This window comes from Vidua chalybeata, chromosome 3 (genome assembly GCF_026979565.1).
Source record: "Vidua chalybeata isolate OUT-0048 chromosome 3, bVidCha1 merged haplotype, whole genome shotgun sequence".
NCBI classification, from domain to species: domain Eukaryota; kingdom Metazoa; phylum Chordata; class Aves; order Passeriformes; family Viduidae; genus Vidua; species Vidua chalybeata.
In genome coordinates, this window is record NC_071532.1 from 83,337,754 (window position 1) to 83,362,831 (window position 25,078).

The 25,078-nt window shown below is 38.2% G+C and overlaps 1 protein-coding gene across 5 annotated transcripts in view; it reads right to left on the bottom strand.

The window, feature by feature from the left end:
- The window catches only part of KCNQ5 (potassium voltage-gated channel subfamily Q member 5), a 272,002-nt gene that overhangs the window by 82,130 nt on the left and 164,794 nt on the right, over positions 1-25,078 (bottom strand). For all 5 annotated transcript variants that reach the window (XM_053938763.1, XM_053938761.1, XM_053938760.1 and 2 more), the window contains exon 2: positions 940-1,030. In XM_053938763.1, coding sequence (XP_053794738.1) covers positions 940-1,030 — 91 coding nt within the window. The remainder of the gene's footprint in view (positions 1-939; positions 1,031-25,078) is intronic.

Here is a 25,078-nt window from a genome sequence, read left to right on the forward strand (position 1 = left end):
ACCTAGCCCACTCTGGACATTTAGTTCAGGTATTTTGATGCAGTGGCCCATTGTGCTGTAAAGACATAGCACGCCACATAATTATGTTTATCAGCCTGCTCATGCCATAACTAATTAGGGAGCTGCTCTGAAGACCAGAGCTTTTGGATATACACAGTGATGACAATTAAAATGTTGGCATTTGTCAACAGTTACTTCACCTCAGGTGCTACCTAACAAGCCACAGGCTGCTGAGTGCCTGGAACTGAAATAACCATGGTAACTCTGGGTATATGGTGATGTTTTAATATCCTATCCTCAGGCCATCACTTGCAGAACTAAATGGCCCATCAAAAAGCAGATGAATAAAGGGTCGTCCGTACAATGCATGAAAAATGTTAAGCACTTTTAGGGATTAAAGCCCTTTTCATTTACCTCAGAAGGGAAAAAGGAGAGATAAACATAATACAAAAGCATGTATTATGAAGAAATAATGAAACTACCACATCCTACTGCAGCAACTGCTACTAAAATGTCAGTATCTACCAATAGCTAGCCCAAATCCGTATCTAAGATACCAAAATTAATTCCTATTTTAAGTGCCTCTTACTACATACTGACTTTATAAATGACAGCAGCAATACCAAAGGTCTTTCATGCTCAGTCACTGCCAAACTGCAGTAGAAAATCCATCTCTTATAAACCACAGCAGTTCTCAAGAAAAGAAGGGATGGACTACCACACTTTATTATCTCTGTCTTACCATCTGACCTGTTTTTAAATAAAAAGATGGGGGAATCATCTATTTTATCATTTTTTCATCATTCTGAGGAAAAGTCTGATTTTTTTTTCTTAATGCTCAGTTATTGTATTATATTACTTCCTCCATGGTAAGGGAGAGGATTTGAATGTATACTAAAGTATCTGTAAAACTGTCTTGTATTTAGAATTTTCACTTACCAAAATGAAGAGACAACCAGAGGCAAGTTTTGTGTGTTCAGGAATAGTAGAAAACACGGACAAAATCAAGCAACCAAACACAAGGAGAAAACTGAAAAAGAAAGAATATTAATAATTGTTAATATTTTACAGTACCCTGACCCAGTATCTATACTGATTGTACTTCACCAACATTAATAGAAGACTGTCTCTGTACAGTCTTCATTAGTAGAGGGGAATACAGCTACCACTTAACTTAGTTCATTAAAGACATTAGAATGTTATTAAATCTATATCTAATTGTCCTGTTATTAAATCTATATGTTTCTAAGCAGCGCTGCTAGAATTCAGAGAAACAAGATTTTCTGAGGAAAATGATCCAATATCCATAGATGGTACTTTTTGTATCACAATCCTGTACCTCTATGCAGTCCAGATAATTTAAGCATCTTTAAAGAGAGGTCTCCAGTGGGAGGTTTGTTTCCCAGGTCTGAAAAATCATTTCTCCCTCAACTGACCACAAACCCCTGCTGCACAAGCTTACCAAAGAGCTAAGTTACGTATTGCACCTATCTGTCCATCCAAGACAATCTCCTTCTGAGCAACAGACTTCGTGTACAAACTACCTGAAGTGAGAGGTTGGCCCATTCACTGTCCTCAATGAACAGGCTCCATTCTGGGAACAAACTTAGTATCATACAATCCACTGAAGAACTTAAAACAATTACACAAGCCACAAACCAAGCAGTTACAATCAGGAAAATGAGCACAATTTTGAGTTTGCAGGACCCTGTATGTTTCATGATACTGATGAATACGCACGGGCAAAAAAAAAGCAAAATCTTTTTATGAGGAAGATCCAAACAAATGGTGTCACTGCAGAAATTCTTGCATATCCCATGTCCAACCCTTAGCAATCACAGCACTTGTGTTTGCAGAACCAGCAGAATTGGTATTGCTCTGACACATATATTGTTGGTGGTAAGGATTATCCTTTCCTCTTCTACTGCTTCACCAACAATATCACTGTGCTAGTGAAACCAGCTATGAAGTGGATCAGAAATGAGGTTCATTTTACCCACAGTATCATGAACTGACTAATCAGCACCCGGTAATAATTGATGCTAAGTATGTTTTGCTAAATTCCTTCTTAAAACACTTATCAGTCATGTTTCACATTGAGGCAATCAACAAAGCCTTTGACTTTTGTCTGAATTGCTGGGACTCATTAGCTGATGTTCTAGCCCACATGCATAGATATTGTAATTAATGCAGATACATATCCCTCCCTGCCCTTATCTTGACCCATGAGCCTTTCTCTGCTCCATCCAGCTGAGGAAGGGGAATGAATGATAGGGAGGCTTTGCTGGGCACGCGGTGTCCTGCCACGATCAATGCACCACACTGTGAAACTCTGCCCCAAAAACTGCAGAACCTGGCTGAAAAAGGCCATGGTCTGACTTTGTGAGTGAGCTCTGCTTTGAGCAGGAGGTTGGACTGGAAGACTCACAGAGGGTTTTTTCAACCTACATACTTCTGTGTTTCTAACTACTAGATATAACATTAATATATTATTGCATCTATATACACATGAGCTTCAGGAGCTATGATTACTTTATCCCACAGAACATATAGACTTTCCATAGTGATGTAATAGAGGAGTGCTATAATATATCTAATATATTACATAAAAACATAAGTCTAGTCTTCAGAATTTCTATTAGAAATTCTCTATTTGCAGTGCCATAAGACTTTGGATGCACATTTTGTATCATATCACTTAACTGCTGGGGAAAAGTTCTACTCTGAAAATCAAATATGGTAGGAGTTTGCATATAAATTCTATTAAGGACTGTAAATAAAATAGCATCCAGGAGGGTAAAGTGCACATTTGGCATACACCATTGGCAAGTCTTATCTTCTAGGCTAGAGAAAGGTGAAGATCAACACATGCTTCAAGATTTAACAAATAATCCTTCAAGACTCATGCAATCCCAGGCACAAGTACAGGCTGGGCAGACAATGGATCAAAAGCAGCCCTGGGGAGAAAGACTTGGGGATGTTTCTGGTCAAAAATTTCAACATGACTTGGCAATGCATGCTCACAGCCTAGAAAGTCAACCACCTCCTGGGCTGCATCAAGAGAAGAGTGGCCAGAGGATGAGGAAGGTGATTCCCCCTCTCTGCTCCTGTGAGACTGCACACTGCAACCCACTCTGGGGCCCTCAGAACAAGAAAGACATTGACCTGTTTTGGGACATCTGCCAGAGGAGAGCCACTAAACTGATCACAGTTCTGGACCAGTTCTTCTGTCTATGAAGACAGGCTGAGAGAATCAAGGTTCCCTTGATCCAATCCCCTCAGAAGTGAAGGCTCTAGGAAGCCTACCTTAGATCAGCCTTCCATTACCTGAATGGGGCCTGCAGGAAAGCTGGGGAGGGACTTCTCACAAGGGTATGGAGTGATAGGACAAGGGCAAGTCCTCAAGCTGAAGGACGTGAGATTTAAGTTAGATAGTAGGAAGAAACTCTTTGCTGTGAGGGTGCACTGGAACAGGTTAGCCAGAGAACTTGTGGATGCCCCATTCCTGGAGGTGTTCAAGGCCAGGTTATATGGGGCTCTGAGCAGCCTGGTCTAGTGGAAGGTTCTCTGCCCATGGCAGGGGCGTTGGAACTGGATGATCTTAACATCTCTTCCAAATCCAAACCATTCTGTGATTTTATTTTTCTGTGAGTCTCTAATTCTATGATAAGTGACAAAAATCCATCTTGTGAGCAATTTTTCTCCCCTTCACTTCACTTTATAAAAATGGAAAATCTCATAGAACATTGCTGGTAGTTTCAGCTGCTACAGCCTTCAGATGCAACTCCCCTATAATTACATCCTACTGACATAGGCATAAATGTGGTTTCTTCTCATTAAGGCTTGCATGGAGGGCAAAATAAAATTAAGTGACTAAGAATTTACAGTAAAAGAATGTAATTTCCTTTTGCCAAATTTCTTTAGACCTGAATCAATTAAAATGACATTTGCTTACTTCCTTTGTGTTTAGGTATTAAAAATTTCTCGTTTGATTTAATTCCTGTAATACCAACTAAATTGGAAGCCCAGTTGTACTGGGTCTTATCCAAACACACAATACCAGATTTCACTTGGAAGAGATTTCTTATAGCACAATTATGGAAAACAGACACAGCAGGAAAAAAACAAAGTTTCTTGTTCCCATATCACAGTTGGAGACCATGGCACAGTAAAGGTAAGGGACTTGCCTAAGGCTACACAGAAAGTCTTTACATGTGGATTAAACCTGAACCCTTTAAGTCACAGGCCAATCCTACACAAAACCATCGTCCATTTACCCACCACTTGCTTTCCATAGTCTGTCAGGACTATGATTTAGAATATAACTGTGGGCAAGGTGTTTATTCAGAATAGATGGGAAAAGTGAGTCAGGAGAGGGAATGAGTACAGTTAAGCAGTGTATTAATCAAAATAAAAGCAAATATTCAGGAAAGCCAGGTGCAGTGTGGATTAGCACCTGGTTGACATAGTTCTGCAGTTTATCCATGAAAAGCAGAAACAATCCTCACAGCAGTACATAAAAATAGTCTTGAAAAGAAATTTTTCCAAACTTCTATAACTCTTGCTCTCAGTTTTTCCAGAAACTCAAAAGGGCATGGAGCATCATTATTATTATTATTATTATTATTATTAATAATAATAAAGAACAAAATAAAAATGTTTGCATTTATCGACCCACATACACAAATATCGCCCCTCAGTCCCTCATTCCTCCCTCCAACACTGAACACTTCTTTTAGTTCCACTCAGCACATTATGTCTAAAATTAAACTGTAAACACTCTTGTGGAGGGGAGAAACTCAGTCCTACTAGCCTGGCAAAACAAAAAGCATACATTTAGGTGCTGTAAAACACAACACTAGAAACAAAAGTGGAATATTTTCAATAGTTTATATATCACTGAAGTGCTTTTCCTTCAAAGTAAACTAATAGTGAGGATTCACTTGCTATCTTTTTAGTGCAATCTGTTTACTCAGGCCATGCAACGAAAGCAGCTCTCCTTTTTTTCCAGCTGGAACTGAAGGCATGAAGGCTGCAGCAACAACTTTCACCTGGCTGAATGTTAAATGAAGATCTGCTCAGAAAAAATAAATCCCTAAGGTTCAAACATCACAGCGGTCAAAGTTTATCAAAAATTGTTCTTTCCTATTGTGAATTATTCCTCCAGTGACTGATGAAGTTTAGATGATTGCGTTAAGCCCTGGATAGTAAATTGATAACCCTCAATAGAAGAAAAAGTATTTTCCCCTGCCATCATTTGAACTGTGTGCTACAATACATGCTGTACAAGACTATACTGCTGTAGGTAGAGAGTAGTAAAAAGCAAAACACAGAGCAATTATATTTGGCCTCTAGTGATTCAATCTGGATCATATAATTGTTCAGGCTGAAAAATCCAGATGGTTTTTCCTCATGCATTCAGTATCAGACAGTAAAACATATGCCTCAGGCAGCAACTTCCCATAAAATTATTCAAGTACTGCCATAGCCTTGTATTTTATGAAAAGCATCAACTTCCATTTTGTTTCAGCAGTAATCAGTTTTGTTGCAGATCCTTTCATCTTATTCCCCTGATCCTGAAAAAGCATATACTAATTGGAGAAAGCCAGTTTATGAAAGATAATATAAGTCAGAAGCTTTGATATTTAAGCAATCTGCCTCTTATAAACTTTTCTAATTGGTTAATTAGGGCCTACCAATACTTCATTTATACAATTTTCAGCAAAATTTTACTACTGTTTGATTTAAGATCTGTTCGTATGGAAGAGGATGTTCAGCTTAAAGCAATTGTTAAAACATTACTCAAGGAGTATCACGAGGAGAAACAATACAGCCTAGGAAGATCTTTAAGAGCTATTTTGCTACATAAGATACTGCTAGAGTTAAAATAATCAAAAGTTAAACATCTGCAAACTTTTGTGGCATCTTCTGTAAATAATAAAAATATATCACTGTTAAAGTGGCATAATTAAGCGATTAGACCACCAGAGTTATTTTCCAGTATTATTTGAGGTCTGATTTAATTCCCATACAGATAAGGGTATTCAGGATTATGACCAAAACTGTTTGCAAACCGTTGGCAGTGCCATTATCCTGGATTTTGTATGGAAGGTAGAAAATGTTTGAAAGCTTTTGCTAACTCTAACTACAACCAAAAAGTAGTTCTTGCTTTTCTCCCTGGTATACTAATGCAGTATATTAATGCAAATTTAAAGGGAGTTGTTTGCATTCACGAGGTCTGAGTCTTCCAAGAAGTTATTTGAGCCCATCCATAAGTAATTCTTTCCACAACCAGGGGCAGTGACCATGCTTTCGTGACAGTGATCAGGATCTTGCTGAGTTGACTACCCAAGTGCTGCCTTTACATGATTTTTAATCCTGGAATGCATAAAAATCTGTGTGAGGCATTAGATAAATAAATGTGCTGAAGATTATACTGGATGGATAGCGCCAATAGATACATTGCAGGTTTAGATAAATGGGTAAAATACCCAGAGAAAACCCTATTAAAAAAGGAAGGAAAGACAGTCTTTCATAGCACTGTTACACTTTCATGGGGACTATTAATTTTGGTGAACGATTCTCACAAAAAGCAAAAAGACAGATGTGCCTTGGCTAGATGTTATCAGCACTCTCAAGCCTCTTGATGTGTGAAAGGGAGAATTTACAGATTCAGCATCCCATGCAGCTGCTGGGGAAGACAGAAGAAAATGCGTCATCTCCTGGACCAGGAGGTTTTATACATAAACGCAATTTTCAAGGCGCCAAGTTCCCCCAGAGGAGGAATTACGCATGTTGTTCAGCTGAGAGCTGGTGTACCACCTCCCATCCCAGAGCAGACGTGGCTGCTCCAGGCAGGAAGGCAGCACAAACCTGACAGCAGCCTCAGCCTCTGGGCACTTCCTGGTGCCTCTGAGCAGCCAGTTATCAGAGCTGGGTGGGAATGCCCTCTCTGAAAGCATATGGAAAGAGAAACACTGAAGCATTTTCCAAGCTTCAGGAAGAACTGAAAACTAAAACGTCACCTAATGCAGGCGTGAGGCGGACATTTACACAGGTCCTGACATATCTCCCTTAAAAAGTAATCTTTTCAACATTCCTATAAAACAGATAATGCACTGCTGACATGGTGGAAAAGAATACAGTTTAACAGTTTTGATAGTGCAAGCCATGTGGATTAAATTTTCCATCATTTATAGTTTCAGTGTGACTTGTTTATGCAAGAAAATGAGATACGACAAAGGTTATTGCAATTTGTTAAGAATGTTTGACAAAAGCTGCATGGAGAATAAGCGTTCTTCCATAGAAAAAGCTCATAAATTTCTTCTGTAGACGTCCTTTAAAATGACTTGCACTTCAACCTTTTCTTCAAGTGGAAGAGTGTAGCATGTTGAGGGCTTGACACTGCACTGCCTTCTACCCAGAAATATAACCCTGGCCATGGAGCGGTAGAGTATGAAGACCTCACAGTCTTAGAATGGGAAAATAAACTGGATAGGAATCCTAACAAATAATTTTTGGGAAGAAAAAAGTATTGCAGCAAACCTGTCTTTTTATATATTCTTTCTTTGGATTAACTGCTTTTTCAGAAATATAAAAATTTGAACGGGATTTCATGTCTGACTTCTTTAAGAACTGATCATACTGCTGAAGCAACTTTTTTAGAAAGGTGACTTTTGTCAGGTTGTGATGGATAAATTTTGTTTTAAAAATATTTTTCATTCCACTGTGGGATATTTACTATCTCTAAAAATTAGGACAGTTTATCAAGAATGAAACAGTTTACATTTGCAGTGTGAAAAAAAGTGTTGCCAGCCTAAATTGTTCTTTTCTACTATATTTTTAAGGAATTGTATTTTTAGCAGAGTCTGCTAAATGATTGTATTCGGCTTCTATTGACAAAGCAATGAAGAGGCTATAACAGGAGATGATATCAAAAAAAAGCAAATCAAATAGCTCAGGTACCTATGGGGCACAAATCAATGTGTCATTGAATGAACATTTGATAATCCATTCCATCATAGACAAAAAATAAAACATCAAGGTAAGTTTCTCCAGGGTTCTAAAACAGGAGGCACCGTACTTCCTTGAGCAAGCACATTCACTGAAAAGAAAAGAAAAGAAAAGAAAAGAAAAGAAAAGAAAAGAAAAGAAAAGAAAAGAAAAGAAAAGAAAAGAAAAGAAAAGAAGAAATGCTTTTTCTTAATGCTCAGAGATACTTGTGACCTAGATATTCTCTATTTTCATTTGCTTTAAGAAGAGATAAGAGAAAATTAAGAATAAAGCATGTGCTCCTCCAGATTTTAACTATTTTAATGACTGGGAAGCATTATACTGATTTGTCTCAAATCTGTAGAAAATGACAAAATGCTCCTGCTATTACTCTCAAAGCATAGGTCTTTTTGTAGACCAAAATTTTCAAATCCGAATGCTTAATTTAGTAAATAAAATTTGTATTTAGACAACTCTGTAGGTTATTTCTTTTGCATTAAATAGCTGCAACACCCAGTGTCAGGACTGGTAGCTTACATAGCAACCTTTGCTTGACCACAGATACGTCACAAGAAAATTAATTTAAAATATGAATAGAAACTATGTGGTCTTTAATACTGAACCCAGGTTGCAGAATTATGTAATTTTTTTAGAACATATACAAAATTAAGAGAAAAACTTTATTATAATAAAATAAGAGAAAATTTAAAGAATTACAATATGAAGCTGGAGAAGTGAAGACCACTATATGACCTTTTCTTTAAAATAATTTTTCTATTTCAGTCTATTTTTTCTAACCTTTTTCACAGCCTAGGGCAAGGAGAAGCACTCAAATAACCTTTTTATGTGAAATTGTTTGCTAACACACTGTACTTAGATGTCTTGCTAATGAGAAAAATAATTCTTAATATAAGAAATGTATAGACGTGCAAGAAAGAAATGTGTTCTGTAATCACCAGCATAATCCACTACAAAATCAGCTTTTTGAGTCTTCAGGACTTACAACAAAAATACTGCCACTACCTCATGTTTGGTTGGTTTTTTTTTTTTAAGTAACAGAGCAAACTGAAAAGAACAGAAAGACTGTAGGACTGCTGGGTGCTTTTCATGCCATGAGAGCTGCCTGTTTGCTTGGTGCTCAGAGTGCAGCTCTGCCTCTGTAAAAGCCAAGGTGGGATTTACTGCAGCAGGGCCAGACACCGGTTACCTTCATTGCCTAATCGACCATTGGTGGCCAACGGTGCCAACACTGGCTTTGGCAGCTGAAACTAGGAAGGAAACACACTGTGTTGGGAGAAAAATAGCCTACCCTATCCTCTGGAGTTAATCCCACTCATTGTGATTCAGCTGGGATGTGAAAGGGAACGACACTCCCAATGGCTGCTGATGGTCTACACCATTAAATGTTGAGGGCTGCCATTAGAATAATTTTGACCTGGCTAAAACATCACTTTCCCAGAGAGTTCCTGGGTCTGGCCTGGGAGTTACTATGTATCTGGATGAAATTTTTGTCTGGACTTGCCTGTACATCTTTTGCAATGGATAGGTACTTCTGGATGTCAAGATATTGTGTTGAAAAAACACTATCAAACAAGCTTATTTAGCAAATCAGCTGTAATTTACAGTAAGGTTATTTTGCATCCTGAGGATATATCACAGCACCAGCCTGCCAGAGTTCTAGCAGCATTTGGACAATGCTCTCAGGCATGGGGTGTGATTCTTGGGGCTGTCCTGTGCAGGGCCAGGAGTTGGACTTTGATGATCCCTGTGGGTATCTACTAGCTAAGAGCTCAGACTATTCTATGATTCTGTGATTTCAGTACTGTTTTACATCTTAATCAAAGGTAAAGACAGGGACAAAATCTATTGAAAATTTAATCATTCAAGTTCAGGTTCCTGATTGACATATTTTAATAAAAACTTGGTATTAAGACAATTAGCCCAACTTGATTATGAGAGGTTGATTCTGTGGGAAGCATTCAAGTCAGCTGTGCATTTTCACCTAAAATATTTCATCCTATTGAAGAGCTCTGGTACAAAAATCAATTTCCTCATTTCTCTTATTTTTCTCCTGTAGTATATGAAATACTGGATTTTGCTTTGATTTTACATTTTCTTTTCATATATATAGTCAGCAACATTGACAGTTAGGGAGTTTTTCAGGGGAAAAACACTCAAAGGCAGTCATACAAAGATACTGTACTGTGGTACATGAGAAAATGGGATTTCTTTTCACCATATCTCTCAAGAAGGCATCTTAGCAACCCTTGGCTACTTCTACAATTTTTTATCCTTCCAGACATGTGAACAAAGAAGTGCCCATAAATTCTCCAATAATAGCTTTCCAGGCTGCAAAATAACACGGTTGTTCTGGTAGCAATGCTCAAAGTTCATGATATAGATGAAGAATCTACGGGATACTTGGCTTTCTATGGGGATTCCAATTTATTTGCTGTCATTAAATGTGGTTATCTCACATGTTAACCAGAATAGTAGATAAGAAAATAAAGCACACTTTAAAAAATATTTCTTTTTAAATAAAAAAAATTATTTTAAGTGGAAACATCAGAACTTTGAGGTGTATTATACCACATCATTATATCAGCCTGTGGTGGCTGTGGGAGGAATGGTACAAAGTGATAAAAAATCAGAGATACTAATTAATCTGATCACTTTGTGATGATTCAATTCAGCAAGTTGATTAGGACAGGAATGGTTTCTCCTATTTAATACTGAAATACAGAAGAATATTTTTGAGCACTCCATTGTAGAGTATTAAAAAGTAGAATGAGGAGGCAAGAGCAAGTCTATCCTGAAAAAACCCATATATTCATGATGGAATTAAAAAAAAAGTGGTAAACATAGCAGTATTTACAAGTCCAGGCTACATTATAGCCCCAATGTCCCTCACAGCTACAACAGCCACAAATGCCGGAGCTCATTAAATTTGGCAGAAATATGCCATAATGTTATCAAGAATTACCATTAAAAAAATATTAAACGTACCAAGATCTAGGTCTTCTTTCTCTAACTTTATTTACTCCTAGCAACTAATAGCTGGGTCTTGGTTTTTCTTGAAGCCTTACAGTTGACTTCAGTGGAAACATGGCTTGTGTTGGGAATTATGAGCTGACTCATAAATATCACCAGAGCAGAGAAAATCCTGTTAATTTCCTATCATTTTCTCCCAGTAGTAAACAAGGATATAAATGGAACACAGAATATTTTTCTAACATAATGCACTGTTATTATTAAACTTACTTCTAAGAATCAATCATGGCACTTTAGCTTGAGGGTGTTCAGTTTTATACCACACCATTAGTCTTGTCTTCCTTAATCCAAATAAGTCTTGCACTTTCTGGAATCTGAAGTGCCCTTTCTTGTTGTTAGGCAGCAGTACTAACAGACCAGAACCTGATGGCAGAAGTGTGGGAGATTGCAAAAGAAGAATCCCATCTTGCAAGGTCCAAATGACAATGAAAATTTCCTGAGTTTAACTTACTTGTTTAACTTACAGCAACACTTCTCTCTATGCTCATCCCTATAATATTGACAGGAAAGAAGCTCAAAGTTTCAAAACTGAGGGGGCAGTGGGGTGTCCACCTATTTTCTCATATGCCTAAGTTTCTTTGTGTTTAAAAGCAAAGAGCAGAAACACTCTGTCAAGCACTAGGTCTTGCTGGAGAGGGCACAACAAACAGCTTATGGCTTTGTATCACACACTACTTTGAGAACAGAAAACTTCTTGCAGTGCTGTTTAGGTCTCCAGACCTAAAGCAACATGTAACACTTTTCACAATAAGCCTTTATTCTGTCTGAGTCTCTGTAGTCAAAGCCCAATGATGTGACTCATTCACTCAGTTTTTCAGGGTCTTTTATCTCATAATCACTCCAGCTGGAAAGATTATTACATAACTTCTTCCATGCACCAAACAAGATATTCTGAAGTCCCTACAAGGTGGGGCTGCAGAGCACCAGCAGTGACTGCAGTGTGGAAGGGCAGCAGCTCGTGTGCCCACCTCTGCTGGGTCTGTCAGGCTGCTGCTCACATCTGCCTTCCATGTGCCAGAGCCGTGCTTATGCACTGCTTTGGCAACAATAATGGTTCTGTTTCAATAATGAGTTATTTTATTAAATGCTGAGTTGCAAAGGTTCTGGAACAACTGTTGTGCTTATGCAGAATGTTAAATACACAAAGTGATCATTTATTTTCAATATGGGGAAAAACTTGCCCTTTGATCTTAAGCACATAAAAGCTGCTGCTTGCCTGTTTGACACAACACGAGGGTGCTTTTACTTTCCAACATTTTATCTTGCAGTAGTTGTCACTCTTTGCCAAAATTGTCCTGTTCAGAAATTTGTGAGAAACAAGTTTGCATTTATCAGACATATTGCAGGCACAGAGATAGTCTTATATGAATTTCATTTTAGCAGATCAGTTTCCTTTCACACAGGATGATCCTGTAAGCAGTTATCTAAGTGTTTAAAGCCAGCCTGGATAGGGCTTTGAGTAATCTGATCTAGTTGCAGGTGTCCCAGCCTGCAGCAGGTGCATTGGACTCAATGATCTTTAAAGTCAGTTCCAACCCAAACCATTCTATGACTCTGTGATTCCATGTTTGATCAGAGATGACTGTGTGTACATACTGCTGAACACTGCATACTTCCAAGGCCAGAGAAGAAGCCCTTGAGATCCCTTTGTCAACCACACAGATGAAGTCGTTTCTTGGAGCTTCAATATACAAAGTATCAGCCTTCAGTAGTTGCATGGGCCATACTAGTAAAGAGGATTGTAACTTCCCAGAACTGGGGAACAGGCGTTCATGCATCTCTGCTAGAAGGAGAAAAACACCTCTGTCAGTACAAGAGGTCCAGTTAGTTGGTATATTTCAGCTAAGAATGACTCCAGGTTCTTTGAGAGCCAAAGGAACACCTCTCTGTGACTCCCAGCACAGCACAATACTCTCTTCAGTGTATTCAGTCCCGACAACTCCATAAGACACAGCAGTGTTGTTTTCCAATATTAACAACGTGAAGCTGAGATACATGGTAATTTTGCCTCCTACAACTCATAAAGGTTCACATCAAAAATCAGTACAGGGTAGGCAACGAAGAGCTTTTGCAAATTATGAGCCTCTGGGAGTCTAAATTTATAACTGTCTTTAAAATATTAACTCAAGTGCACAAGAGAAGTTTGGTGGAATTGACAATTTGTCCTTCCTAGGCTAGGAGTGATTTAAGCTATGTAAGGCACCCAGACAGAGCACTTCCAGGATAGCCAGGAATTGTTCTTAATTGAGATACACCAGCTGATTGTACCTCCTTGTAGTGAGAACACTGTTTTTCTCTTTCCAACAGAGATGCATGTCTGCCTGTCTCCTAATTCCTCAGAAAGCCTGACAAGTGGAAGAGTGGATTCAGGGTGAGCCAAAACCATTTTCTATATTTATGTGTAAAAACCAAATTCTGCTCTTTTCATATATTTTGTGATCCATTATGAACATTTATTTACATAGCTTTACAGAATGAATGTTGAACAGGACTGGATATCTTGATTTAACTGAAAAATCATGTAACAGTAGCCATCCATTCATATGAGAGCACACAGATAAAAAACCCAATCAACCAAAGCAACAGATCATTTAGTCAAAACTTCCTACAAAACTGTATGAAATAAATAGCTTTTTAGTATGCCCAGAGCATCACTGAACTCAGACAATCACAGGCAAATAAATAACCAATAACCTGTCTGTTAGAATCAGCACATTAATCTCTAATGAAACAATAGTTACAGTGGCTTCTTTTACAAAGGAAGTTCATAAAAATCACAGTCTTATGTTGGCTGGAAGGGACCTCCAGCCCTTATCTTGTCTAGCCCTGCAGAAAGCAAGTTCAATTACATCAGCATGCTCAAGGTTGTGTGCAGTCGAGTGGTGAATGTCTGCAGGGAAGGAGGCTGTGACCTCTCTGGACAGCCTGATACAACACCTGACTGCCTGCACAGCTACATTTTTTTTTCTTAACATGTAGTTCCGATTCTTACATAAGAAACACTGAGCATCACATTACTCCTCAAAGTCTAATTATCAAGCAGTTTTGGTTTTTTTTTTTCTTCCCAGCTCACCAAACTGTATCACTCAATCTAATGTGTTAAGAACAAGTTGTCTTCATGAGTTAGGATGATGGGATAATGTGCATTCTCATCCTTCTGGTGCTATCCTCTCATAGCTATTCCTCCTTACCCCAATAACCTCACTGAGTTTGTTTCTTCTAGTTGTAAAACTAGCTTTAATCACAGAATTGTAAAATCACATAATCATAGAATGGTTTGGGTTGAAAGGCACCTTAAAGGTGATCTAGTCTCAATATCAAGATCCCTGAACTCAAAATAACTTTACAGTTCTCAGTAGTATTGTCATTACCTGCATTTCTATTCTTAGCACTTTCTTTCCTGTTATTTTGCTGGTCATTTTTCCTGCAGCCCAGGCAAGAACAAAGCTAAACCACTCTTTTTACTATAAGGATAGACATGGGTTTATTTTGCTGTAACTTGACTTGTTCATATTCCTTTTATCTTGTCAGAGAGTTTTATTTTATCTTACTGAAAAGACAAGAACTATCACCAAACCTGTGCCAATGAAGTAAAAAAGGGTCTCATGTTAATGATATATTTATTATATAAATTATTATTTCTTTACCAGCACTGAAGCTGTTACCAGCACTGAAGGATTTCCCAGCAATTAGCTGGTATCTTCAGACACAGAAGCCCTGAGTAGCTGTTTTGAGCTGCCATTCTTAGGAGTACACATTTACATGTGGAGCACTTTTGAGGCTCAATGCAGTGGTTAAATGCCCAGGCAGAGGTTTGGATGTCCAGCAGTGCAGCACTTTCATTTGGAAATGTGTTTATCATCTCTTTAGCAGATATGTGATGTTTCTCCACAATGTGTTTCTTCTAGCTGTGTCCAGTAGGTCACATGCTACACCTGCCCACCTTATCAGCATTTTGAGTTTAGGGGAAGAATGAGGATTTGTAATGAGAGAAGTACAGGATCTGTTTGAAGACAAAAAGGCTACTTCAGCCAGTGTGCTGTAATGCAAGCACAACCAGGGGGGCTGGAAGGCTTTTGCACAAATGGAGACCATCAGAGAGAATTACTTTTAAAAAAGGAATATTCACATATTTCTTGGAGCTTATGACTGGGTGTGACCAGGAGTTCATTTAGCCAGGCTTCTGAAGGGTACTAGTGACTGCTGCACTTCATGAGACTGAACTTTTCCATGTCTTTGGGACATGGGAAGAGCATAGCCTATCCACAAGGCCCTGCAGCTGCAGGTATCATATGAAAAGGGCTATGCAGGCAGACCTTGGCCTGGCTGCAGAGAAAAGCAAAAATACCTGCTGAGTCCCTGACAATTTGATCTGCAGGAAGACTTTTTCTTAACTATAGATTTGATCTCTAGCACTTAACAAGAAGCAAAATGCAGCTTTTTGCTTCAGAGGAAAGCAGGGAGGGGAACTAAAAGTATTTGATTGATTTTTCTTCACAAACCAAAAGAAAAAAATCTCCAAACTGTCCCACTCAGTTGCTTTTGCCAGTTGCCTCAGGAAGTCTGTGGCTGGCTGAATGTGGATCAGGTGACAGCTAAATGAAACACTTGAAAGTTTCTCTAAATAATTTGATTTTTCCAGAATTTAAAAAAGAAAAGTCAACTTGGTAATTCAAGTCCATATGAGACTGCTTTTTCATGGAATAACATTTGCTATGTAGTTCTTTGCCATTTCACTGCCTGAACAACCACAGACCAAAGCCTGTGCAGCTCTTGCAGCAGTGGCTGGTAGCAGAGATGAAAAGAAGACTGTGGAGGAGCTAAGCTGGTTCCTTACCAGCAGGCTGTGGCTCAGGGGCTTCCTGAACCTCAGACTGAGGATCTGAACAAATTCCACTGCTATCAGGTTGTTAATCTCAGCTCTGGAAACTTTTAGCATGCATACAAACTGTGAATAATTTACAAAATCTAAGAAACAGCATTATGAAGATGTATATTTTCATTTGTTCACCTGAATCTATTCCTTAGAACCTGCCCTGTTGCCACCTCTGTGTGGCATTCTGAGTGGCTGTCAATCACCATTCCTGTAAATTTAATTTGTTTGCATCTTGACTTTTTAAATCCTTATTATGTATTGCTACTGAATAAATAGTTTTTCAGGAACTAGGGAAGTTACAAGCAGAAGTGAGCTCTGATTTCCAAATTCTAATCCAATGACCACTGAACCCAGCCCATGTCAGGGCAAGCAGGTTTGCAGCATTAATGAATGCTGGTGTCTATTTCCCATGACTCACAGTGAGGTGATATGTCTGGAATAATCTCCATCTGCCAGCTTCTGTAGCTTCATGACCAGATCTGTTCTGTGGAGACAGCTACACTAGGAGGCTGAGCCACTCAAATGCTTTAACTGCATGTATAATACCTAACATTTCTGCTTTGCACCACAGGACAATAGCATATTGTTGTTACATAAAGAGACACTGCTATTTCAAAATATATTTATAACCTGCCTGATACAGAGAAGCTAGTTGGGACCACACAACTTAATTTTAAAACTGCCTTTTTTTTTTTTTTGTATTATTACAGTTCCTAGGTAAGCCTCATATCAGATGTATGGAGGAAAAATGGGTCTAAACCGCAGCATTTGGAATGGCATTACAAAACATACAAGGGGAAAAAAATCTCTAATTGGCAAATATATTGTGAAATCTGCCCATGATTTGTAAAATAAAGATATAGTGTGGGTCACAGAATGAGTCAAGTTGGAAGGGACCACAGTGGGTTATCCGATCCCACCTCCCTGCTCAGTCATCCCACAGCACGTGGCTCAGGATTGTGTCCAGAGGGTTCTTAAATATCTCCAGTGAGGGAGGCTCCACATCCTCCCTGGGAAATCTGTTCTGCTGTCAGTCACCCACACAAGAAAGAAGTTCTTCTTCATATTCAGGTGGTACTACCTGTGTATCAGGCCCATTGCCTCTTGTCCTGTTGCTTGGCATGATCAAGAAGAGCCTGGAAACCTCCTCTTGGCACCCTCCTTTCAGACATTGATGAGGTCCCCTCTCAGTCAACTCTTCTCAAGGCTGAACAGGCTCAACTCTCTCAGCCTTTCCTCATAAGAGAGATGCTCCAGTCCCTTCATAGTCCTCTGCTCGACCTGCTTCAGGAGCTCCCCATCTCCTGTGTCCTGAGTAGCCCCAAACTGGACACAGAACTCCAGATTTGGCTCACTAGAGCTGAGTAGATGGGCAGGTTTACCTCACTCGACCTGCTGGCAATGCACTTCCTAATGTACCCCAGGATACCATAGTCCCTCAACAAATATAAAAAAAATCTTCAGCTCGTTAATCTCTGGAAAAATCAAACTGCTGCTCGCAGCTTCAGTGACTCCTGGTCCCCCTAGAGTCAGCAGATATTTGTCTTGCACATGGAAGACTAAAGCTGGACCTTAGGTAATTACTGCACAAATGCAAACAGCTTGCTTTTAAAAAAATTCTTCTGTGCATGTTGAATGTATGTGATAGATTTAAACAACACCATAAATGTAAACTGTACTTGAGAAAACTGTGCAGCTGGTAGAGTCCATAAAGATAAAAGAAATGTTTCCATAACATTTAATTTTAAGTTGACATTTATATAACAAAACTATGGTAAAGCTATGTTTAGCCGAAGTCGTTTGCATATTTTGCATCCGTATCACCACAGGCTCTGTCCCTCATTTATAGTTACCACATTTTGGTAACCACATTTATATAGCAGAGGCAACAGCTACCGCAAAAGGAAAACTGAAAACCAGAGAATTTGTAACATTTGGATAAACAAGCCATCAGTCCTCGTGTTGTAACTAATCAACAACTGGATGTATTCACTTTTGACTAAAGCAATTGCCCTGTTTTGAGTGACAGAGACACATAGCAGAGTTTGTGCCAAGTTCTTCAACATTTAACTGGGAAAATACCCCAATTAATATGATTTTAGTTTCTCAGACAGAAACCCACTATTCTGAATTATTTTCCTTAGCAACAAGGCCATAGAAATGTACTTTTTCAGGCCCATTGGCTTAGTAAGGAAAAGGCTTAACATAAGCAGATCTCTTCCTGGCTGCCACTGCAATATAGGGAAGTTTTCCTTGATGCTCTACTCTTTTCAAGAGATGCAGAAATGAGCTATTTTCATGTTTGTGGGGTGACATTCCATCCCTGACAGAATGAGCAAGAGTTTTGCTGTCACCATTAATGATTTCCTGAATCAGCTGCTTTTTTCATAACAAATTTTGTTGAGAAACGTGTATCAGCTGCAGTAACTTATAGCAAAGATGGGTCTTTACTGCACTTAAAGGTATGAGGACGCAGTGAGACCATAGAGTATGTCAGCCTGCCAGGGTCAGCTTTAAATGAGCTAACTTGAGTTCTGACAAAGTGCAGCCAAAGCAGCACAGGGGTTAGCTCAGGCTAGCTGGCCCATTTTTCACCCAGCTTTCCAGACAGCCTGTGTAATTCATGCTTGTGCTCCAGCCTGGCACAATTACACTACTCTCATTCCCAGGTTGACTGCATAAAACTTTAGCTCATGAGTGTCCACAAATGCTTCTGCTGACTTCATCTGAGATTTTGAAGGTGTAAGAGTGCAACTTACCACACAATATTTAAAATAAATTTCTCTAAGGATCTTTTACAGAAGAGTGTCATTTTTATCTTTGTCACCACACAGACATTCTTAGTGGACCTAAGGAAAAGCAAGTTTAAAAAAAAAAAAACTGAATATCTTTAATGAATGCTATGAAAAAGCCCAAAAAATTTCAATGAAATGGGAAATTCAGGAAAAGCTGTGCATCATAATCAGCAAACTCCAGGGCTTATACTTAAAGTGTCAGGTTACATGATACCAGTGGACTATCAAAATACAGAGAAGCTATTTCTAACTACTGTTGGTCCTTGGAAATCTGTTAATAGAGGTGTATCCAAAAGAAATAAGAGATTATTCATCACACATCTTGATATTCAATGAGTAAATGTCTCAGGAAGATGCTGAGGACACTGTTTCAGCCAGCACTTTCCACATGTCCCCCTCCCTGCTACAGTGCTGAGAATAACATCACAAGCAGTAATAAATACAGAACAGCACTAATCAGATTTGTTTATGAAGGGAAACTACTGTCTTAGTAAAGTTTCCAGCTCTTTTTAGACACCTCTAAAATTTGAAATAGTAAGTATTATTGCACATAGAGTCAACAGCAAAAGACAAACCTTGAAGTCAAAGAAATGTGCGCATGGAAACAGTGTAAAATCAAGTCTGAAACCAAGATTCAGCTTTCTGTTGTGATGGCTGCAAAAATGCTTAGACCTGAGGGAACACTTTCTAAAGGTGTTTAACTGCAAATGTGGATATATGTATTCAGTGAAATGTTTTAAAGTTCCTCAAATTTTGCACCTTCTACAGTCTTCCTTCAAAATTTAGCCCAAGAAATGTGATAATAGTTTTATTCTTTTTGCCCAGAAAGACATTTAGAGAATTTCAAATGTGGTTCTGTGAATGACAATATGGTCTGACTACAGTTTAATAAGAATATTCACTTGTATCACACAGTATTGTGAAATAAAAGTAGTGATACATGGCTGATAATCATTAAAATCAACTGACTGCTAAGAAGAATCACCCCTAAGAAGAGGGATTGAAATGAACTGTGCAGCTTAAAATATCTTCCCATTGCTAAAAAAATGCATTTTCCAGTATTAAATCAGAGAAAAGAGACTTTATACCATAATATTTAGGTGGCAAGTTGTAGTTCCTTAAGCATGTCTGGAAAGCGTTCTGTGTATAGGAAGCACAGTCTTGGCTGGAGTATCACAGGCTTAGGCATGAGATTAAGAGCCAATTACAACTCCAAATTATTTCAGGACACCAAATCTGTGTGTTCTCCAGTTCATTTTCTATCTTGCAGGCTTCCCTCCAAGTTATTAACAGTGTAGGTGAGACACCATTGTCTTCATTTCCCAGACCTGAGTGTCACCCTGAGAGGAGTTCCCAGTGAAGAGGCACTTGATGCTACTGAGCTGGAGATGGAGTGCAGGGAATAGCATTATGTTTACAGAACCCCTGTATGGGCTGTGGAAAAAAACAAAAACCCAACCTTCATTTTGCACTTTGAAAACCTCGACAAGTCAAGAAATCTTTAGGCCATGGTCTTGTTAAGACAGCCTCGAAGACGAAAGAAACTAAAGGTAGCATTTTATGTTGTATAATACTGGGAAAAATGGCACAGAATATGCATTATTGAAACAAAATATAACAGAGGCTTATTTAAGAATATATAAAATGGAATTCAGTAAATGCTTACTAAGATGTTTCTTACATAGCATGGCGTAACAGCAACAAACCCCAAAACAATAGAAATTATCTTCAAGTATTGCAAATGGTAATAAAATGATTTTCCACGTTGCACGAGCAAAGAGTATTTTTAATAATAAGAGATAAAGGCAAGACTTTGTCCCCAAAATGACAATGAGATGAGAATGGAAGTCTTGCAGAGGAAATGTTGTAAAGATACTCAGCATGAATGTAGTGAGATTCTGCAGTGAAGAACCTTCTGGGAGCATGAATGAGTGCTGGTCATAGCTTTGTGTTAGGACATGTAACTGCCTATTCCTGTCAGGAGGGTCAAGAGAGGAAATGTAAAGAATAGAATACTTGTAGAATACAGTAGAATATTTGCCAAGGGTCCACAGCCAGGAGATCATGCAACAGGAAATGAACAATCAAGGGTAACTGAATCAGAACAACAAAAGAAATAATTTTTTTAAACTGTTTTGTTCTCTGTTGCATAAGCATATTTAATTCTTTCATTTCACTCCAAGAAAAAAAAATTGAGAATTTTTCTGTTGAAGAGTGGTACTCTTTCATATACAAAGGTCTCCACTGTCTGGATTGTGTTTTTATGTTCTGCTGACTTATCTAGTGGATATATAATGTTGAAATTATAAAGTCTTACAGACTAAGTAACAGCATTTACTGAACTTTGGAATAAAAGCTAAGTAGCTTTAAATGACTTGAAAGTTATAAAAAGAAAAAAAAAACATAGAAGGAAGGATAAGATAGATTATGGAACAATAGCCTGTTAAAATAACCTAGTCTAATTTTTATAGCTGCTCAAGTTCTCAAAACACAGCCAAATTTCCATGATGCTACTGACTTAATGCCTTTGAAGACTTACGCCAACAGACTTCTCATATGCGAACAAAGAAAACAAAAACATATCTTTTCCATGAGTTACATACAAATCTTAAGTTAACAGGATCCAGATAAAAAGGTAATAACAACTGACAAGATTAATAAACTACATGAGCACACACACTGCACTGGCAGCAGGTTTCCATCAGCTTGAATCCTCAGGCTTGCCCTTCACTTCTAAGCTCTGTGTAGTGGTATTAAACAGATGTCAGACACAATTTTACTGCACAGGAGGAGCCGAGCATCCAAGCCACCCTTTGAGCTAAGCCTCTTTGAAAAGACAGATATGTTTCATCAGAGCCCATTTTGTGGTCCACACTTATCTTAGAGGCAGGTGAACAGAATGGCCACCAGTCAAAAATACTCATTCAGGTGACAGCATGAGATTAAAACAAAGGTTTGGGGATGGTGTGTGAGAAAATGTCTGGAAAAACATATCTAGAAAACCCAATGAATGTGATGAGATGGGAGTTCAACTACTATAACACATTACCTATGCTTGTCTCTAAAAAAAACACCAAAAAACCAACCTTAAAAAGATGAGGCAAAAAATGTAGTATCTGGCAATTACTAACCTTGAAAAATTATTCTCAGTGAATTGCTCTCTTTTCCAGGCAGTGTAGTAAATATCTAAGCACCACTGCAGATAGACACTCTAACAAATACCACTTCCAGTGAAAGCTCTCATTCCAGCATCCACAAACAAGTGCGTGCTGCTGACACAGCATCTTTCAGTTACCCACCCAACTTCCCAGGAAAATCTCAGTCCCACACAAAACCTGCAAATTTATATGCAAATCACCTCCTTCCCTATAAGCTAGCTTTTATGGAGCAAAATAAAGATTTCAGACGTATATTTAGGATTCTCTTCTCTACTAAAGTGGGAGAAAAAAGCATGTTGGGATTATCTACAGGAAAGATTAACTTTCTCTGTGGCTTCAAGAAGACTTCTTCATTTTATCTCCTGCATGGATTAATGCCCAATTTTCATATTTTTGAAAACACATTGAATGGTATGATATAATCAGCATCCACTCCCATTTACTGCCATTTTATGCACATATAACATATGTAGCAATTTTGAAAACAACATACTTATTCCTTGTTTGGCATTCAAAAGAGAGTCACTACATTTCCTTCCCCCTGCCTGCAAAGGACCCTACCTAAAATTGGGTAGGTAGATGGTCTTCTGGTGCCTCTGTATAAAACCTGATCCAGCAAACCTTTAAATCACAGGCTGTTTAACATCAGCAATTATCCTGCCCTCTTATTTAAAAGACAGCAGCTGCTTTGCTTGTCTTCAAGGCTAGAAGTGGCCCAGGCTGAGCAGCTCTTGGCTATGCAAAGGTCACTGACATAATCCATGATCTGGCCAGGTTCAACTCAACATTATTCATTTACCTGTTCCTGTTCTAGCAGAAACTGTTACTCCCTCAATTAATTCAAAAAGCCTTAGTCCTCCAAGGAAGACATCCATTCCAGTCCTAGACAAATAAGAATTTCCCCCCATATTAAGATGCAAATAGCTAAATGACAGTTAAAAACTATTTCCACATTCCACATCCATAATCCCAAATCTAGAGAAAATGAGAATTCTTTACATATTTATTCAGCACAACCAGGTTTAAAAGGTTTCCAGGAAAAAGGGAAGATGTATCCTACAGGAGGTGAGTTTCAGAGTTATTTCCTTGGTGCAAGACTGAGAGAATCCTCTTGACTGGCTTATTTAGTAACTTGACAGATCAAAAATTCCTGATATCTCACATATGATTATTATATTACTGATAAAAATAATAATTTGATGACTTATAGATATGCTCCTTACCATAAAGTGTAATACTTTTGCCAAGGAATATATTTTTGCTACAGAAAGAAAATACTCAGTAGGTATCATGTTCTGTGTGTACAGAAACATAGAAATCACCAATTTTTCAGGTAACCTTCACTCTTCGTTTTGCTCTTTATTGCCACCAATTAAACTGTAGTGCAATTCAATGATTTTTAAGTCATATATTAACTCTTTAAGTCATATATTAACTCTTACATGTTTGAAATATGAGGTGGAGGGTTGACCTTTAGGCAACTCCAATACAGACATCTGCAGCTTGATTAGTTGGTTATGGTGCTCTGAGCATCTTTTGGGATGAAGTATGTTTAATAAGTTTTAGATTTTAAGTTAGGAATTAGGAAATTAACTGTTTTGCATAAGAGCAATGGCATGTCCTAGGCAAAGTCCACCTTCCCTTTCTGTCTGAAAGCTTTCAGCCATAGCAATACAGATGAGGATATGAGAATCAGGGAAGCATATGGAACACTCCCTTAGATTCTAGTGCAGAACAGAGCCTTCCAGTGCCAGGCACAGTATCTTTGTATTTAATATCTGTTGACACGTTTATCTTTGATAAATCTGCTTAGTTTCTTCCACCTGCTATCTTAAACGTTGTGCCAATGTAAAAGCATTAAAGGGTCTCTCTATTCACTGTAAAAACTTTGAATCATTCATAAGCAGACATCTTTACTGCAAATATATGTCTGAATATTGCTAGTATTACTAAGCACGATGTCTCAAATTAGATATAGACTTAAAATATTCCTCCTGGCCATTTTCTTAAATCAAAAGATTTTTTGGCAGGTGGATCAAACATGACTCAATGAAAGATATACCTTGGGGCAGAATTTTTCTTATCTATTTAGATTTCAATTTAGGGATCTTGTGTGTAATGTCAGCAAGACACATGTCAGACAGATGATTTATAAATAAACCATCAAGATCTTGACTTGTACAGCTGAGATCAGAAGACAGAAGCATGCTCCAGATATCATGCTTAAATGGCAATAAATGCATGGTAAATAGATCAACAGTGCCTCAATTACTATAAATGTATTCCAAATTGTTAGACATGGACTAGATCAGAGCTTATTATTGGGGCAGACAACTCAGGGTTTCTCAAATGGTGCTAGATTGCTTATTTTAGATAGCTTCCACCCTTGAAGTTGACTTTCAGGTGAACCAAATTGATCTTCTGGCTAACTGAATAGGTATGATCAAGTCTGCATGGTGAGCTTACCCATCCAGATGTAATTCTGTTGCTAGTGTCATACCTTAGGTATTTTCAGCCTCCAGCTACTGCAGTGGAAGACTGAGACTCCTAGAGATCATGAGCCAGAGCTATCAATGCCACACAGATGTTTAAGAATCTTTAGGACATTCCAAATGTCAGGAGATGCCCTCATTTTAGGCAACAGAACACAGTGCTTAGTGTGCCTTCGGGCAATTACGTACATGCTAATAAATTATTTTAGACTTGAGCTGAATCCCACCCTTCTGACAATCTCAGCATTTGAGAGGTCCCTCTGAAATTTATACTGTCTAAAGTACATATGACACTGAAAGGAAAAAATGCATTCCCTAAGTTGCTTCTGATGGATCATATCATAGATATTTTTACTGCAAAAGCAACTTACACTGTGCTAATTTTTTTTTCTCACTAAGGTGATACAGGAAGGCACACCGTTAAAAGTTTAAACAGAATGTTCAGACAACTGAGAAAAACACCACAAAACCTAATTCCTTGTGAGAAACTCACCCCTAGGCCCAATATTAGTATCACTTTTGTGAATACAGCAATAGAATTAGATCCACTAAGGCTGATTTTACCCTCAGAGAAAAAACAGATTTAGGCTCAGAGAATTAAGAAAAAAAAACCCAGAGGACTCTGTTTCCTTCCCACAGTAAACTAATCAAAGGCACAGTGATTGTCAACTTTTTCAACAAAATACATAATTCTAAAAAATATTATTAGAATTT